The following is a 16904-nucleotide window of genomic DNA, read 5'->3' on the forward strand; positions in this document are numbered from 1 at the left end:
CTGCGAACTTCCCCTCTCAGTTGGCGTCCGGACGTCGGAGGTGAAGGTTGAAGTCTTAGGAATTCCAAAAGACTTACGAAAACCACCCTCTGCGTCCTGAGTTTGGAGAGGGAGGCGTCCGTTGGGCCTTTCTCTCCGTCCCGCTAGGTGTTGACGGCCAGCGGTGAGTTTCCTGCCGACGGGGCGGAGGCTGCGCTTCTGGGCGCGGGTGCCTGGGGACCGGACGGGTCGGGCGACCGGGCGGGGACGGGAAGGCCGCGGTACTCTTGGGGCAGAGTCGTTGGTGTCGAGCTGCCGCTCGGCCCGCGCCCCCGGGGACCTGACCTTTGGTTCTTCCTTCCCCTGTGTCGCAGAGGCCGTGAGCTTGCGGAGGCGCGCGCTGCACTGAAGGAACCCTGGCCGCAGGCGCCATGTCCAACTACGTGAACGACATGTGGCCTGGCTCGCCGCAGAAGGACTTCCCCGCGACCTCGCGGTCGGGCCGCTCCAGCCGCTTGTCGTCGCGGTCGCGGAGCCGCTCCTGGTCCGGGAGCTCCCGGTCTGATACGCGCCGATCCAGCCCCGCGTCCTCCAGGAGCCGCAGCCGGCCCCGCAGGCGCAGCAGGTCGCGCTCTCGCTCCCGGAGGCGCCACCAGCGCAAGTACCGGCGCTACTCTCGGTCCTACTCGCGGAGCCGCTCGCTCTCCCGCGGCCGCCGGTACCGGGAGAGGCGCTACGGGCCGCCGCGGAGGTCTCACCGCTCGCCTTCGCCCTACTGGTCGCGGAGCAGGTCGCGCTCCCGGGGAAGGTCGTGTTACAGAAGGTCGTACTACTCCATCACGCGGGGGCGGCGCTACTACGGCTTCGGCCGCACCGTTTACCCCGAGGAGCACAGCAGGTGGCGGGAGAGATCCCGGACCCGGTCGCGCAGCAGGACCTCTTTTCGTTTAACTGAAAAAGGTGGGGCATTTGGGTTCAGAGCGCAGCGAACTTCCTCTTTTTTGCATGGGTGGAGACGTGAGTAGGCGAGGCAGCCAAAAAAGATGTTTTTGTGTGGTGGTGGTGCTGGGGATTGGCCCCAGGGCCCTGGGCACAAGAGGCAAGCACTCTACCAACTGAGCCATGTCCCCAGCCCCTAGGGAGCCAACGTTGTGTCGTTTAAATTATTTGTTAGAGGGAAAACTGTAGCTGGTCATTAGTTGAAGTTATAGGTATCTAGCATTTAAATTGACTAGATTTTTTCTCTTTGAACTGTGACGTTAATGGTTCAAAGCAAGGAAACCCTTTCCCTTGTGGTTGATTGTTATTAGTATAGTTCTTTTTTTTCTGGTACTAGGAATTGAGTTCAGGGGCACTGGACCCCTGAGCCACACCCCCAGCCCAATTTTGTATTCTATTTAGAGACAGGGTCCCACTGAGTTGCTTAGCGCCTTGCTGTTGTGCTGAGGCTGACTTTGACCCCGGGATCCTACCTCAGCTTCCCCAGCCGCTGGGATTTCTTCAATGTTACAAGTGTGGGCCTGGCATCTATACTTTTTTTTAAATGTTAACTTCTTAGTTGTTGACCTTAAGGTTCCAAATTAGCTGTTGGGAATAAAAAATGTCAAAACACCTTTTGTTAATTGTATTGCTGAACAAAATAGTATTGAGCCTGTCTTAATGAGTGACTTAATGTCCTAGATAGAACTACAAAATTAGGTAGAAATACTTAAGTTGGAACTGTTGTGACATTGTAACATCAATTATTGGTAAATAGTAAAAGACTGCTAATGTTCAGAAATAAAATACAAATTATGGTGTTTGATCTGGAAAAATGAAGTGTTGGGTAATTCAGGAATGCTTTTGATACCAAATGAGGTAAAGAATTTTGCTTCTCAAGGAAAACAAGCTTGTTTTGTGGGTCTTAGTTTTTGGGGGGAGACTGCTACAGGATTAACAAATGTCTTGTTATTTATTTATTTAAAATAGATCGAATGGAGCTGTTAGAAATAGCAAAAGCCAATGCAGCAAAAGCTTTGGGAACAACCAACTTTGACCTGCCAGCTAGTCTGAGAACTGTTCTCTCAGCTAAAGAAACAAGCCATGGAGCAGATGTACCAAGTAATGGTGTAAAGTCTGAGGTAAGTATTCTAAGTACCAGAAGATCTTTCTTTTTAAAGCTGCTTACTGCCAGAAAGATCTGAAAAGCCATTTTATTTATTTATTCTGGGCTACACTTCTTGGGAAGTCTAGCTATGTAAAATTTGCCAATAACAAAATAGATCCATAATGCTAGACAGTATCAACACTCATGAAATTGGGAGTTAATGAATTTTATTCTGAATATATTGTTACTGGTACTTTGGAGATTTCTGACTGAGTAGTTTTCCCTACTCAGTCTTTATAGACGAGTGCCTTTATTTTTCTCCTGTAGCTTTCATTTGCAGGATTATGTTCCCGCATATCTGTGCTCAACGTACAGTATAGTTTATCTGCTTTATTTCTGTCTTATAGAAATCATGAATGTGTGGTCTCCAGACAATGATGAAGAAAATCTGTTGGTAATTGATACATGGGCTAAAACATCAGAGGTTTAACTAAAGTTTATGTTCACACACTAAAAGCTTAGTTTTGTGTTGGTAGTTCCATATGCATGCTAGAATTTGTGACAGGTTCCATTTGCATAAGGTATTAAAGACAGTTTTTAAGTTAAGCAAAGGTACACTTTATAATGGTGGGGCATCTGTGGTATAGATGTCCCGTTCATAATATATGCAATATATTCCAGATGTTTTGAGAGATTGCAGAAGAGGAGTCCTGCTTCACTTGCAGATAAGTTTATTATAATTCTCCAGAAATATGCAGGAAGTGTGTTGGCAAATTACACTGTACTTCTAAGTTAAATGTGAAAATCTAAAGTTTAAAATTGATAAATGATATAAGGTAGAAATTGATAAAATAAATCTATCATTGGGATCCAGGTGTGGTTTTGTTCAGTGTTAGTAGACAAGTAAGGTCTTAGTATTGAGTCATGTATTGATTAGGTACCCAACTGGCAAATGTCTTATTAGTTCCTTGAAACTAGTTATTTCTGGTATGTCTTTACATTTAAAAGTTACTTGGATTTGTGGCAGGGAAAGAAAATATTGTTGGCAAAATGTGCCTTTTAATCTACTGCTGAATATTTGAGTTTGCTAAGTGGAAAGTTTTATCTTGTTTAGGCTGTTAACTATATGGTGTTAGATTCAACTTGATTTGTGTGTCTATTACAAAATTTGTAATATGTACAACTAGGCTTTTTATACAGTTATTTAAAAAACCAAGGATGGGTTTTTTTGAAATGTCTTTCTCTTACCTGTCTAGCTGTCGGAAAGGTTAACAGAAGATGGAACTAAAAATCCCAGTGAAAAATCTTCCCAGCCGAAAAACATAGCTTTTGGCTCTAATGTAAGTATATTAATGCATTAGCTATCCAAAAATTCGGTTTAGAAGATTATTTGAAATAATGTAGACATTTATCATTTCTTTTAATCTTTGACTTAAGCCCTGCTAAGCTTAAGCCTCTTTGTAAACACAACCTATACCACTTTACAAGTGGGCATTATATGGGTACCTACCAATATCTTAACATGTACTTGGTTTCAGTATTTTTCTTTTTGAATATTTCTCTCCTTTAATTTTTGAAATAATTTTATTTTTAAAATATTAAGTTGATGGACCTTTATTAACTTATATGTGATGCTGAGAATCCAACCCAGTGCCTCACATGCTGGGCAAGCACTCTACCACTGAGCCACAACCCCCAGCCCGATTTTATTTTTTTAAAGGCTTTAAAAGCAAATCTCAAAAAAACTGATGCTTGTGTAGGCCTGTATCCCCAACCCCCATAGTTTCTTGGCTTTACAGTTTAAACCAAGTTACAAATTAGGTCCATGCTTTGTATTTGATTAATGATGTCTAATAGAATTATTTAATGTGTAAAATGTGGAAGCTGGACTGGGGTATATAGATCATTTGGTACTTGCCTTGCATGCATAAAGCCCTGGATTTGATCCCCAGCACCACAACCACAAAATGTGGGTAGAAGCTGACTTAACTTAATTTATTGTCTTACAGAATTCTGTAGCAAAGCCAGTACAGAAGATAGCTAAAACTGCTGCTGAAGAGACCTCTTCAGGATCACCAAAAATAGATAAGAAAAAAAGTCCGTATGGACTATGGATACCTGTCTAAAAGAAGAAAACTAATGACTAAGGTTGCCTAAGTTGCACTTTATTCCAAGTTTGTTTTTAGCATTACTCCACCCTTTGAGTAGTTTAATAGTGGTATTTGTTAATTAAATCAACAAGAAAAGATACATATACTTCCTAGTTAAAAACATTAACGTTTTATGTTTCTTTTTAAGATATGAAAGCAAATGGACCAGAGTTTACATACAGGTGGGAGTCTTTGTAAATACATGTAAATATTGTATAATATCAGTTGGTTATACAGAAATTTGAAATTTGTAAGACAAACACAGTGATTGAACTGTTTGTTTTTGTATATTTGTTAATAAATTACTTATTTTTATTGTCTTGTCTTTATTTTGTATTAATTCCTTAAGTCTTAAATGAAAGGGGGGGAGTATCTTTAAAATCAGCCTTGCTCATCAAGTCCATAAATTGACAATATATTGGGTTCATATAGGCCTCTTGTTGAGTTTGAGGAAAAGTGGAAGGAACCTCAAGTCTCCCTCAAAGCCTCTGAATTTTAACTGTATTCCCAATTCATGTAAATACATTCATTAAGGTTTGAGAAGCTGATATAAATTTTATGAAATGTGTAGTATACTATTGAGTTTCAGGGCAGGAAACTAAGCCAGGAGGTGGTGAATTGGAGTGCCTCACTAAGGTGTGAAATCTGTCCTAAGTACAGTTGGCATTATTTGTGCATTTAAGAGGCCAAGTCATTTTAGAATTCCCCCCACCTTTTTGGTGCTGGAGATTGAACCCAAGGGCACTTTACTAACTGAGCGACATGCCTTCCCCCCAATCTGTCCCCCAATTTTGAGAAGGTCCAAATTGTGGGAGTCTGTCTTTAACTCCTGCCTCAGCCTCCATAGTTAATGGGATTGTAGTCATGTGCTGTTCTGAACAAGCTGATTTTATGTGACCTTTGCAATAGTGACATAACATTTAAATTAAGATGCCAGGTTCAAACTGCTTAAGCAAGGGCAAGGAAGCATGTTGTGCTGGAACCTAGGCAAAAAGTAGAAATCCTTTTTAGAATTGGGTGTCATTGAAAAAATTTATAAACATTTGTTCTCTTGGACCATACTATGTCTTGGGGTGTTTTCCCTTAATTTTTAGCATAGGAACAGGCATAACAGTGACATAAGAGTGACAGTAAATGGTGCAGGCTGTGCAAAAAAGACGTGTTCAAAAAGGAAATACTTTGACGTGGATTTCTCATGCCAAGCAATTTTTCTAATTTTTGGGTTTTAATGCAACTCTGAAGCTACATGAAGGTAGTATAGACCTTGTAAATTAGGGGTTCAGTCCTGCAAGATTACCTGCTCCCTTCTGTGCTAATTGCAAGTGTTCCTCAGGTTCATTAATCCTGGTTTGATTATTCACCTACAAAGGTTCACCAAGTGTGGGGTGGGGTTGTGTGGCTGGAAACTTGGTGACTTAGAAAGGATACAAATGATGAGATTCAGGGAGTGAAGTCCAGAAGGGAGCATCTCTGGTGCTTTGGGATGTGTCACCTTCTTGGCACAGGGATGTTTACCCCAAACCCCAGTCTCTGAATATGGTAGGGGTTTTATGGAGGTTTTATTACCAATTAGTGATTGAATCATTAGCCATGGGGTGATTAACTGACCCCATCCCTTCCCAGAGGTGGGGAGGTAAGGCGGAACCCTGTAATTAATCATTTGGTTCCTTTGGCAACCAACCCTCCAAGCCACTAATTAGCGTAAGCATGGTATAGTTAAAGGGGACTTATTGTAAATTAACATCACTTAACCTTTATCAGGAAAGGTTTTAGGAACTGCCAAGAAAGGGATGAAGATCAAACATTTCTAGTATCACACTCAGGCTGTGCTGTCCATTATTTGCACTTTCCAATAAATTATGTGTTTAAAAATTCAGTTACTTTATTATATTAGCAAATTCTGAATCAGTGGCCAGGTAAAGTGCAGGTAATAGAATATTTATCAGTTGGTGTGGTGACACACACCTGTAATTCCAGTAACCCCAGGGCCTGAGGTAGCTGGCAAGCCAGTTGGGGCAATTTAAGGAGCTACCATCCAAAAAAGCCGGTGATAATGGTAGTGCCCCTGGTTTCAATCCACAATATATATATTTTTTCTAATATTTATTTTTTTAGTTCTTGGCGGACACATCTTTGTATGTGGTGCTGAGGATCGAACCCAGGCTTCACGCATGCGAGCATGCTACCGCTTGAGCCACATCCCCAGCCCCGATCCACAATATTTTGACCAAATGTTTTAACTTCCTTTCTTCCAAGGATATTTGCCTTTTGGAAGATGGTAATTTTTTATAGGGCCATTAGAGGATTGTTGAGAGCCACAGCCGAAGGGGCCCCAGCAAACTTCCAGCTGCCAGCAAACTTCCAGCTGCCGGCTGATGATTGGCTCACAGCGGCCCCAGCAACATCTAGCTGATTGGCTCCTCTGCGGTGATGCTCATTGGGCTGTTTCCCTGCCCTTTCAGACCACGGAGCTGCTCATTGGGGGACTTTTTTGGCTCCGCCCACATGACCCAGCCAATCGGCCTCAAGAGCAGGAGGATTGTGGGAGGTGGAGAGAGAGGCTTGTGGAAAGCCAGTGGTGGCAGTTGGGGCTCTGAGGGTTTTTCCTGAGAGGCTGTTTTGTTTGGCATGTGTGGTTCTAAAAATAAAGTTAGTTTCTTTTGACAAGTGGCTCCTGATTGTGCCCAGCCAGACTGCGGCATTTGGTGGCTCGCACGGGGAGCGACTGAGGGTAAGTGAAACTGCTCGCCCCTGAGGGCAGGGCGAGAGGATGGGTAGCCATTTTAAGATTCTTCTTTTGTTTGGCTTCACTTTTGTTTTAAGTTGCCTGTCCCTGGAGATGAGTGAGACGGAAGAAAAACCACTCACATCTGAGGAAAAACTATTTATGTCTGAGGAACAGATAGGGAGAAAGGTTATAATGATTTTTTGTTGTTCCATTTTTATTTCATTCTATCTCGGTTTTGTTTGGTGTTATCTTGTTGGGTTGTATTATAGTAGAAATACGGGATCAGAAATTAGTAAAAAACAAACTGAAAGAGTGTTAAGTAAATTGTTAGAGGAAGGAGGCATCTCAGTAAAATCAAGAACAGGGCATACGTTGATACAATACAAAAATGTAGCCCATGGCTTTTTAAGGAGGAGTTGTTAAATGTATCACAATGGAACCATCATGGTGAAGATTTAAAAAGAATAGAAAAGAAAAGCCCAGGGACTCTGCCAGTTGGCACATTGCCATTGTGGACGTTGGTATCTTGTTTGCTTAGTCCAAAACCTTCAGTTCAGACAAAGGTAGAGGAAGGAGAAGACATATTGATTCCAGTAAAAGAGAAGGTCTCTCAAGTTAGTCAGACAGAGGAAAAGATTCAAGTAAAAGAGAAGGTCTCTCGAGCTAGTCAGACAGAGGAAAAATTTCAAGTAAAAGAGAAGGTCTCTCGAGCTAGTCAGAGGAAAAAATTCAAGTAAAAGAGAAGGCCTCTCAGGCTAGTCAGACAGAGAAAGAAAGTGTAAAACAGAAAAAGTAATCAGGGGGAAAGTTACAACAGGAGACTGCTACTAACACCTTTCTATCACCAGAGGGTGTAAGTGTCCAACCAACAGCACCACCTCTACAGGAGACTGCTACTAACACCTTTCTATCACCAGAGGACATAAATGTCCAAATAACAAGGCCACCTCCATATGCTGGGAGGCCCCCAACCCCTGCAGTTGATAGTTGGGATCCTGAGACAAGATCTCAAATATTAACATGCCCTGTATTTGAGGCAGGAGGGCAGCGAGTTTACCATGTTTTAAATTTCAAAACAGTGAAGCAGCTAAAAGAGGCTGTAACAACCTATGGTCCTCAAGCACCCTTCACTGTAAGCATGGTCGAATCCATTAACAACTTGAACATGACGCCAGCAGATTGGGCTAATATGTGTAAAGCTGTGCTAAATGGAGGACAATACCTGTTATGGAAGGTTGCCAATGAGGAATTTTGCAAGGAGACGGCTAGGCGAAATGCAGCAGCTGGTTATCCTCAGAGAAATCTAGATATGTTGTTAGGAAAGGGACCTTATGAGGATCAGCAGCAACAAATTGCATATGATCCTGGTGTATATGCACAAATTGCTGTAGATGCAATTAAGGCATGGAAGACTTTACAAGGACATGGAGGTTTACAAGGTCAATTATCTAAGGTAATACAAGGAGCTAATGAACCTTATGCTGAATGTGTAGATAGGCTTATTCAAACAGCTACCAGAGTTTTTGGGAATACAGAACAAGCAATGCCATTACTAAAACACCTGGCTTATGAGCAAGCGAATCATTGGTGCAGAGATATCATTAGACCATGGAAACATGAAGATTTAAACACATGTATTAAATTATGTAGAGACATTAATGAACAAGAGCAAGTTGTGGCAGCTGCAGTAAAACAGGCTTTAGATGCCAGAGACATTAATGAACAAGGGCAAATTGTGGCAGCTGCAGTAAAACAGGCTTTAGATGCCAGAGACATTAATGAACAAGGGCAAATTGTGGCAGCTGCAGTAAAACAGGCTTTAGATGCCAGGCCAAGAACATGCTACAATTGTGAACAAACAGGACATTTTAAAAGGAATTGCCCCATTGGAGGAGGGTTTAACAAAACTAGGTATCAAAGGAGTAGAATACCAGGTATTTGCCCACGATGCCATAGAGGGAGACATTGGGCTAATGAATGCCGTTCTCAAACCACCATAGAGGGTACTCCATTATCAAAAAACGAACAAGGACCAGGTGTTTATCCACAATATCGTGGAGAAAGGCATCGGGCTCCATTGCCAAAAAATGGACAGGGGGGCCCAATGCTCCGGGGCCCAAAACCACAAATATACGGAGCACTGGAGGAACCCAGCAACCCCATCAGGGTAGTGCCCAGGACACACTGTCCATCAGATCCCTCATCAGACAAACCAGAGGGAGCGCAGGGTTGGACATCTGTGCCTCCGCCAGAGCAGTACTAACTCCAGAGATGGGAGTTCAAATCATTCCCACAGGGGTGAAAGGACCTCTTCCCAAAGGAACAGTAGGCTTATTATTGGGACGCAGCTCTTCTACTCTAAAAGGACTTATGATAAGTCCTGGGGTAATTGATCCCGATTATGAAGGTGAAATAAAAATTATAGCCAGTTCTCCAAAGGGTATATCAGTAATTTCACCAGGAGATAGAATAGCACAGTTACTAATAATACCCAGCCTACATGATAAATTTTCCAGTCGTACTGTAGAAAGAGGTTCCAAGGGATTAGGCTCCACAGGTGTAGATTGGGCTATGGTTTCTTTAAATTTAGATTCTCGCCCCATGCTAAAACTAAATATTCAAGGACATGAATTTAATGGGCTACTGGATACAGGTGTAGACCTTAGCATCATCTCTCGTCAAGAATGGCCAAAACATTGGCCATTACAACAAGCCACTCAAACGCTTCGAGGCCTAGGAGTGGCGACTAATCCCCATAGAAGTGCAATGGTATTAGATTGGAAGGATCCTGAAGGATGTGAAGGAACTATACAGCCATATGTATTGGATCATCTTCCCGTAAATTTATGGGGACGAGATGTCCTAGATCAATTAGGTTTGACATTAACAAATAACATCAACCAAAATGCACCCACTATTATGACTAGACAAGGTTTTAGGAAAGGAAAAAGATTAGAAAAACAAGAACAAGGTATAGCAGCACCAATACAAATAGATCAAGGAACAGACAGACATGGGATGGATTTTCAGAAAGGGCCACTGAGACAATAAAAATTACTTGGAAATCAGAAAGACCAGTATGGGTTCCTCAGTGGCCCCTGACTAAAGAAAAGATACAAGTAGCCCATGACCTGGTCAAACAACAATTAGCGGAAGGACATATACAACCTTCTGTATCTCCCCATAATACTCCCATTTTTGTCATCAAAAAGAAATCTGGTAAATGGAGATTATTGCAAGATTTAAGAGCCATTAATAATGAGATGGTTATTATGGGACCTGCTCAATCGGGGATTCCTCCTCAGTTGTCTGCTTTGCCAAAAACCTGGTATGTTTTAGTTATAGATATTAAAGATTGTTTTTTTTCAATTCCAATTCATCCTGAGGATAGTCCACTTTTTGCATTTACTATCCCTGCACTGAATCATGAAGGTCCTGATCAGAGATATGAATGGAAAGTACTCCCTCAAGGGATGGCTAACAGCCCAACTATGTGTCAAATTTATGTTAACAAAGTAATCCAGCCACTTAGAAATCAAAATCCTGAACTACAAATATTTCACTATATGGATGATGTATTATTAGCACACAAAGATAAAAACACATTGCTAGAATGTTATGCCACACTTACAAACTTATTAAAAAATTATAACCTAGAGATATCAATAGATAAAGTACAATTAAATTTTCCAATTAATTATTTAGGAGTTCTATTATCCTCAACCATGGTCCGTCCACCAAAAATTCAAATACGAGTAGATCAACTCAAATCACTTAATGACTTTCAAAAGTTATTAGGAGACATCAATTGGATAAGACCTTATTTAGGTATACCAACAGGAGAGTTGGGACCTTTATTTGATATCCTAAAAGGTCCATCAGATCCAAATTCACCCCGAATGTTAACGCCTGAAGTAAGAAAGGCATTAAAAATCATTGAAACATATATGGAAAATATGCATTTGGATAGAATTGATATAAGTTTGCCTTTATTATTTATTGTACTACCAACAAAAAATATTCCTACAGGAGTATTTTGGCAAGAAGGTCCATTATTATGGATACATTTATCTTATTCTCCTAACACTATTCTTACTAGGTATCTTGAGGCTGTAGGACAATTAATACTCAAAGGAATAAAAGCAGCAAAGGGAGTGTTTGGGATTTCTCCCAATAAAATTATTACTCCATATACTATGAATCAAATTGATGAGTTAGCTAATGAGTTAAATACTTGGGCAATAATCATGTGCAAATCTAATGTTTCATTTGATAACCACTTACCATCTAATCCTTTATTGTCTTTTTGGTCATTGCATCCTGTAATTTTTCCAAAAATGACATGAAAAACACCTATCATGAATGTTCCAAATATATTCACTGATGGGTCAAATAATGGTACAGCAGCAATAGTTACACCTGATCAAACTTTTACATTTTTAGTACCCAAACAATCAGCTCAAAAGGTAGACCTTAATGCAGTATTACAAGCTTTTGTGATGTTTAAAGATTCTGTATTTAATTTATTTTCTGATAGTCAGTATATAGTTAACACTATAGTATCCCTTGAAGATGCTGGTAGGATTTCCCCTTCCTCTACTGTTTTCTCTTTGCTTTCCACTATACAAAGTCTAATCTGGGACAGAAAAGATCCATTCTTTATAGGACATATCAGGGCACATACAGGATTGCCTGGAGCCCTTAGTTTGGGCAATGATTTAGCAGATAAAACTACACATGACATACATATTTTCTCTACACTAGAAGAAGCTATAAATTTTCATAAAAGGTTCCATGTCAATGCTAATACTTTACAAAAGTGTTTTAAAATAACTTAGGAACAAGCTAGACAAATAATAAAACAATGTCAAAATTGTGTGACCTTTTTACCACAAGTTAATCTTGGAGTCAATCCTAGAGGATTGATACCTAACCATATTTGGCAGATGGACGTCACACACTTGCCAGAATTTGGAAAATTAAAATATTTTCATGTTACAGTTGATACTACTTCTGGATTTTTGATGGGCTCCCTTCATGCCGGAGAAAAAACTAAAGATGTTATAGCTCATTGCTTACAAAATTTTGCCACTGTGGGCGTTCCAAAACAGTTACAAACAGATAATGCCCCTGGTTATACTTCTACCTCTTTTGAACAATTTTGCTCAACATTTGGCATTACTCATATAACAGGAATCCCATACAATCCACAGGGACAAGGCATAGTTGAAAGAGCTCATCAAACTATTAAAATGTACTTATTAAAGCAAAAAGAAGGAATTGGGAAGGGGTATATATTCCCCAAAGATAAACTTAAAATAATCCTTTTTACTCTAAACTTTTTAAATTTGGATTCATCAGGACTTAGTGCTGCGGAAAGGCATATGTGTCCAAAAAATGTGCATAAGCCCAAGGTACTTTGGAAGGATATTCTAACAGGACAATGGAAAGGTCCTGACCCAGTAATTGTCTGGAGTTGAGGGTCTGTTTGTGTGTTTCCACAGGGAGAACAGCAGCCGATTTGGATTCCAGAGAGATTAACTAAAGCGATTTCTACAGACCAAAAAGAAGATGATTTGACTCAAGTCCATAACAGCTGATATCCAAAACTCCAGTTTGGCTATCCTTATATCTGCAATAGAACCAGGATGCTTTTTTTCAATATCAATTTTATTATTGCCCTTTCCCACATTCTATTTCGTTTTTTGAGCTCATACAGACCTAGGTTAATGTTTTGCTGATCAGTTCTATTTTTTGACTATAGAGTTTTTAAACATTGCAATGGAGATTTCACCTGTAAAAAGTTATAAGGCCTTTACTATGAGGTTATGTGTTGTATGTATTATATGAGTGCACACTTGTGTTTTGTGTTATATGTTTGAATGTACGTAAGTCCATATATCATATATGATGAGCGCTCATGAAAAAATGGATCCAAAAATATATATTTTTTTATTCACATGATTTAAATGGTTTAATTTAAATTGGGTAAACAACTGTTGAAGATTGTTTTAATATGTAAACAAAAAAGGAGGTTAACAGATCTGTTTGTTTACTTTCACCTTTCGTTTTCATTATATTTAATAATTCTCTTAAAGACAATGTAAATTGTTAAGAAAATTGTTTTCTTTTAGTGCCTTCTGGAATGTTACATAATTTTTTCTTTAGCCATTATTGCCAGAATTCCTATCTTCATCCCAGTGCTGGTGAAGACAATGTAAATTGTTAAGAAAATTGTTTTCTTTTAGTGCCTTCTGGAATGTTACATAATTTTTTTCTTTAGCCATTATTGCCAGAATTCCTATCTTCATCCCAGTGCTGGTGAAGTCAAAGATAAAACCAATCTACAGCTTCGGCAATAGCCATCACTGAACTGCTTGCTGAACTTGCCTGGACACATTGTGAACTCACCTGTATGCATTGTGAACTATCTGTTGGTGCAGCGACTTGTGGTAGTGTTGGGGTATTTTTGCTGATGATGTCATCGGTGGTACAATTTTTCCAAAAGGAGCCGTCAATTGGCTTGGTGTATCTTCCTCCCTTCTGCTTGTCATGATTGTCCAGCTAAGATTTTGGGGCCAACAGAGGTGAGGCAAAGAACCTCACCCCCCGCTGGTACAAAGACCTCTCCACAGATGTGGCTGTATACTGGACCGGTAGTCAATGACGGGTAAGATCCAATTGCAATGGTACCAACCTAACCGGTAAGGACCATATGTACTATTGGACAACCTAAGGCAGGCACGGTCCCTAAGCCACATGCTTTTTGTTTAAACAGAGAGGGGGAGATGTTGAGAGCCACAGCCGAAGGGGCCCCAGCAAACTTCCAGCTGCCAGCAAACTTCCAGCTGCCGGCTGATGATTGGCTCACAGCGGCCCCAGCAACATCTAGCTGATTGGCTCCTCTGCGGTGATGCTCATTGGGCTGTTTCCCTGCCCTTTCAGACCACGGAGCTGCTCATTGGGGGACTTTTTTGGCTCCGCCCACATGACCCAGCCAATCGGCCTCAAGAGCAGGAGGATTGTGGGAGGTGGAGAGAGAGGCTTGTCTTGTTGGAGAGAGAGGCTTGTGGAAAGCCAGTGGTGGCAGTTGGGGCTCTGAGGGTTTTTCCTGAGAGGCTGTTTTGTTTGGCGTGTGTGGTTCTAAAAATAAAGTTAGTTTCTTTTGACAAGTGGCTCCTGATTGTGCCCAGCCAGACTGCGGCAGAGGATGTCTTCTTTTCCCTGTTGGGGAAAAGAAGACATCCTCTAATGGATCTCTATGAGAGAAGCGTGTGTACTGTGGGATAGGCAGCACCTGTAATTGTGATTGCTTCCAAGAGAGAAGAGGACACAGGTGAATTTCCAGAAGCTATTGTTGGCTTCCTTGCATTATCTACTACATTATCTACTATCAATTTAGCATCCTACCTCAAGCTTTTGTCCAGATATATGACAAATTCAGCACAACAATGACTTGCCTATTTATAATATAATTTTTAAGCCCAGCATGTTTCACCTTAAGCACAGATAACTTTTCTGTCTGGTGCAATGGTGCACATCTGTAATCCAAGTGACTGGCAGCTGAGGCAGAAGCATTGCAAGTTCAAGGTCTGCTTCAGCAACTTAGTGAGACCCCAAGCAACTTAGCCAAGACCCTGTCTCAAAAAATATAAAGGGCTTGGGGATGTCACTCAGTGGCTAAGTGCTCTTAGGTTCAATCCCCAGTGCCCTGCCAAAAAAATCCCAAAACTTCTAATACAAGTGAATATAAGAAATACATAAGCATGTGTGCATGCCTTTAATCCCAGTGGCTTCGGATGCTGAGACAGGATAATCACGAGTTCAAAGCCAGCCTCAGCTATTTCCAGTCATTTTGGTCTTGTTTTTCAATTCTGTAATAGACACAAAAACACATTTTAAAATATTTTTTGGTCTGAAGATTGAAAGCAATATCTCTTAGTAGAAAAATACTTAAAAAATGTTCATTGATTTTTCTTGAATTTAATTTTAATTTACAAGTTAACAGTACTGTCAGATGATATGAAGTTTGGGAATAGCCCAGATTCACATGAAATATAAGGCAGAACAATTATAGTGCACCAAAAACAAACAAAAAACCCCCACAAAAACAAAAACCAGAGACTGTACAGCACAAAGAAATACTAATGTCTTTGAGGGTAGGTGGACAACTTCTATTTGATGTCTTTTCTACCAATTTGGATCCAAAATTTCCTCATAAGGAAAGAGTGATTATTGTGTTTCATAGAATATTGATTTTTTTTTTCTGTGATAAAATACAATGAAGTCTTTTCAGGAAGAAGGTGTCAGGAAAAAAAAAAAAAAAGGTCGGGCTGGGCATACAGCTCAGTGGCTAACAGCCCTAGTTTGATCCCTAGCACCACAAAAGAAAATGAAAGTGAGAAAAACATTCTGTACTTCTAAATATCCTTGAGCCCAGCAAACAGCCCTTGGGGCCTATTTAACTCTTAGCCTTTCTATTTCTTCCCCTCCAGCTTTACCCCAGGCTCTATCAATTACACCAAACAAAGGAAGTCACCTCCTATATTTCAAAAATGTCTTTAGTATAGGGAAAATTTAATGGATTCTAAAGTAACCCTCCCTAGATTGTTACTTCTATTACCTTCTTTTTTATAGCCCTTAGTTCTCTGCCCCTCCCCTTAGTTCTTTATGCAAAATAAAATGTATTCCTAGTAACCCTAATCCTATCACCTCTCTAAATGTAGCATACCAGGTACACAGTTCCACACTTGTTATTTCTCAGTGTATTTTTGAGATCTTTCTAAATATATGGAGAACTACTCCATTTGCCACATGGTGTTTCATTGTAGCATAATCTGACAGTTGTTTGTTTTCAATTTTTTTGCTATTGCCAAAAAACAAAAACCTGAAATGAATAACGTCATAGGTAAGTCATCGCATACCTATGCAATTTTATCTGCAGGATGAATTCCCAGAAGAGCTATAGCTGAATCCAAGAGTAATTGTTTTGTTACTTATTGCCAAATTGATATTTTGTGATATTGTCTTCTAACTCTCAAGGGGTTAGACCAATTTTCAGTTTTACCACCAACGTATATATTTCTCAGTGGTTTTGAACTTCTAGGTTTTTGTTTTCCCCTACTGTGTTGGGAATCCAATCCAGGACTTCACACATGCAAGGCAAGTGCCCTTCACAGAGCTACACATTTTGCCACATCATTTTCCAGAACCAAAATTTAAAAACATCTCTCAAGATTCTGATGGGAGTAACATATTTATAAACTCACTTTGGCGATTTGTTTTGTGATAGTCTTCTAACTCGAAAAGATTATCCTTCATTTATTGAGATTTAACTTTGCCTACTTAGAATTATTTTATGTTACTGTTAGATATTTTTTTCATTTGGGAGATCACATTTTCATTTCTACATGTAATTAGCAGTTGTCAGGAAACAATAATTTTCATACATTTCACCTTAATGCTTCATCTTAACTTTAGCAATGTTATTAATTATACTCCATTGGGCATGTTAATTTAACAAGACTGGACGGGCCCCAACAGTCAAAAAAAACTTAAAAGACTTGGGCTGGGGATGTGGCTCAAGCGGTAACGCGCACGCCTGGCATGCGCGGGGCGCTGGGTTCGATCCTCAGCACCATATTAAAATAAATAAAGATGTTGTGTCTACCGAAAACAAACAAAAATTCTCTTTCTCTCTCTCTCAAAAACTTAAGACTATGGAAGGGATTTTAAAACAAGTATCAATCATGTCTCTACTGAGACAAGGCAGTCAGGAAGAACTTGATGTTCTAGGGAACAGCACGTAGGCTAGGAGATTTCCTACCAAGACCTCTGAGCCCTACCTTTCCAGCCTTCCTCTTCTGAGGACTTTCCAAGCCTTTTTTTCCCCTGCGTCACTTCCTGCCCTCGTCTCTGCAGCCTTCTGCGGCTGCGCAGAACCTTGACCAATTTTAACAAC

The 16904-nt window shown here is 40.4% G+C and overlaps 1 protein-coding gene and 1 long non-coding RNA gene across 2 annotated transcripts; one reads left to right on the plus strand and one right to left on the minus strand.

Annotated features, from left to right (window-relative positions):
* Rsrp1 (arginine and serine rich protein 1) lies at positions 1-4530 on the plus strand. Its single transcript, XM_046469398.2, has 5 exons — positions 1-163; positions 354-939; positions 1948-2099; positions 3322-3405; positions 4075-4530. Exons 2-5 carry the CDS (start codon positions 411-413, stop codon positions 4189-4191), a joined length of 882 nt encoding a protein of 293 aa, XP_046325354.1. The 5' UTR covers positions 1-163; positions 354-410; the 3' UTR covers positions 4192-4530.
* Positions 4531-14704: 10174 nt separating this feature from the next.
* LOC131423214 (uncharacterized) lies at positions 14705-16862 on the minus strand. Its single transcript, XR_009224347.1, has 2 exons — positions 16789-16862; positions 14705-14817 (listed from the first exon to the last, which is right to left on the minus strand). It is a non-coding gene; the product is annotated as an uncharacterized LOC131423214 (long non-coding RNA).
* Between the last annotated feature and the right edge of the window lie 42 nt (positions 16863-16904).

Source organism: Marmota monax, unplaced genomic scaffold (assembly GCF_021218885.2).
Source record: "Marmota monax isolate L192 unplaced genomic scaffold, Marmota_monax_Labrador192_F-V1.1 WCK01_AAM20220418_F8-fsc00008, whole genome shotgun sequence".
Lineage (NCBI taxonomy): Eukaryota > Metazoa > Chordata > Mammalia > Rodentia > Sciuridae > Marmota > Marmota monax.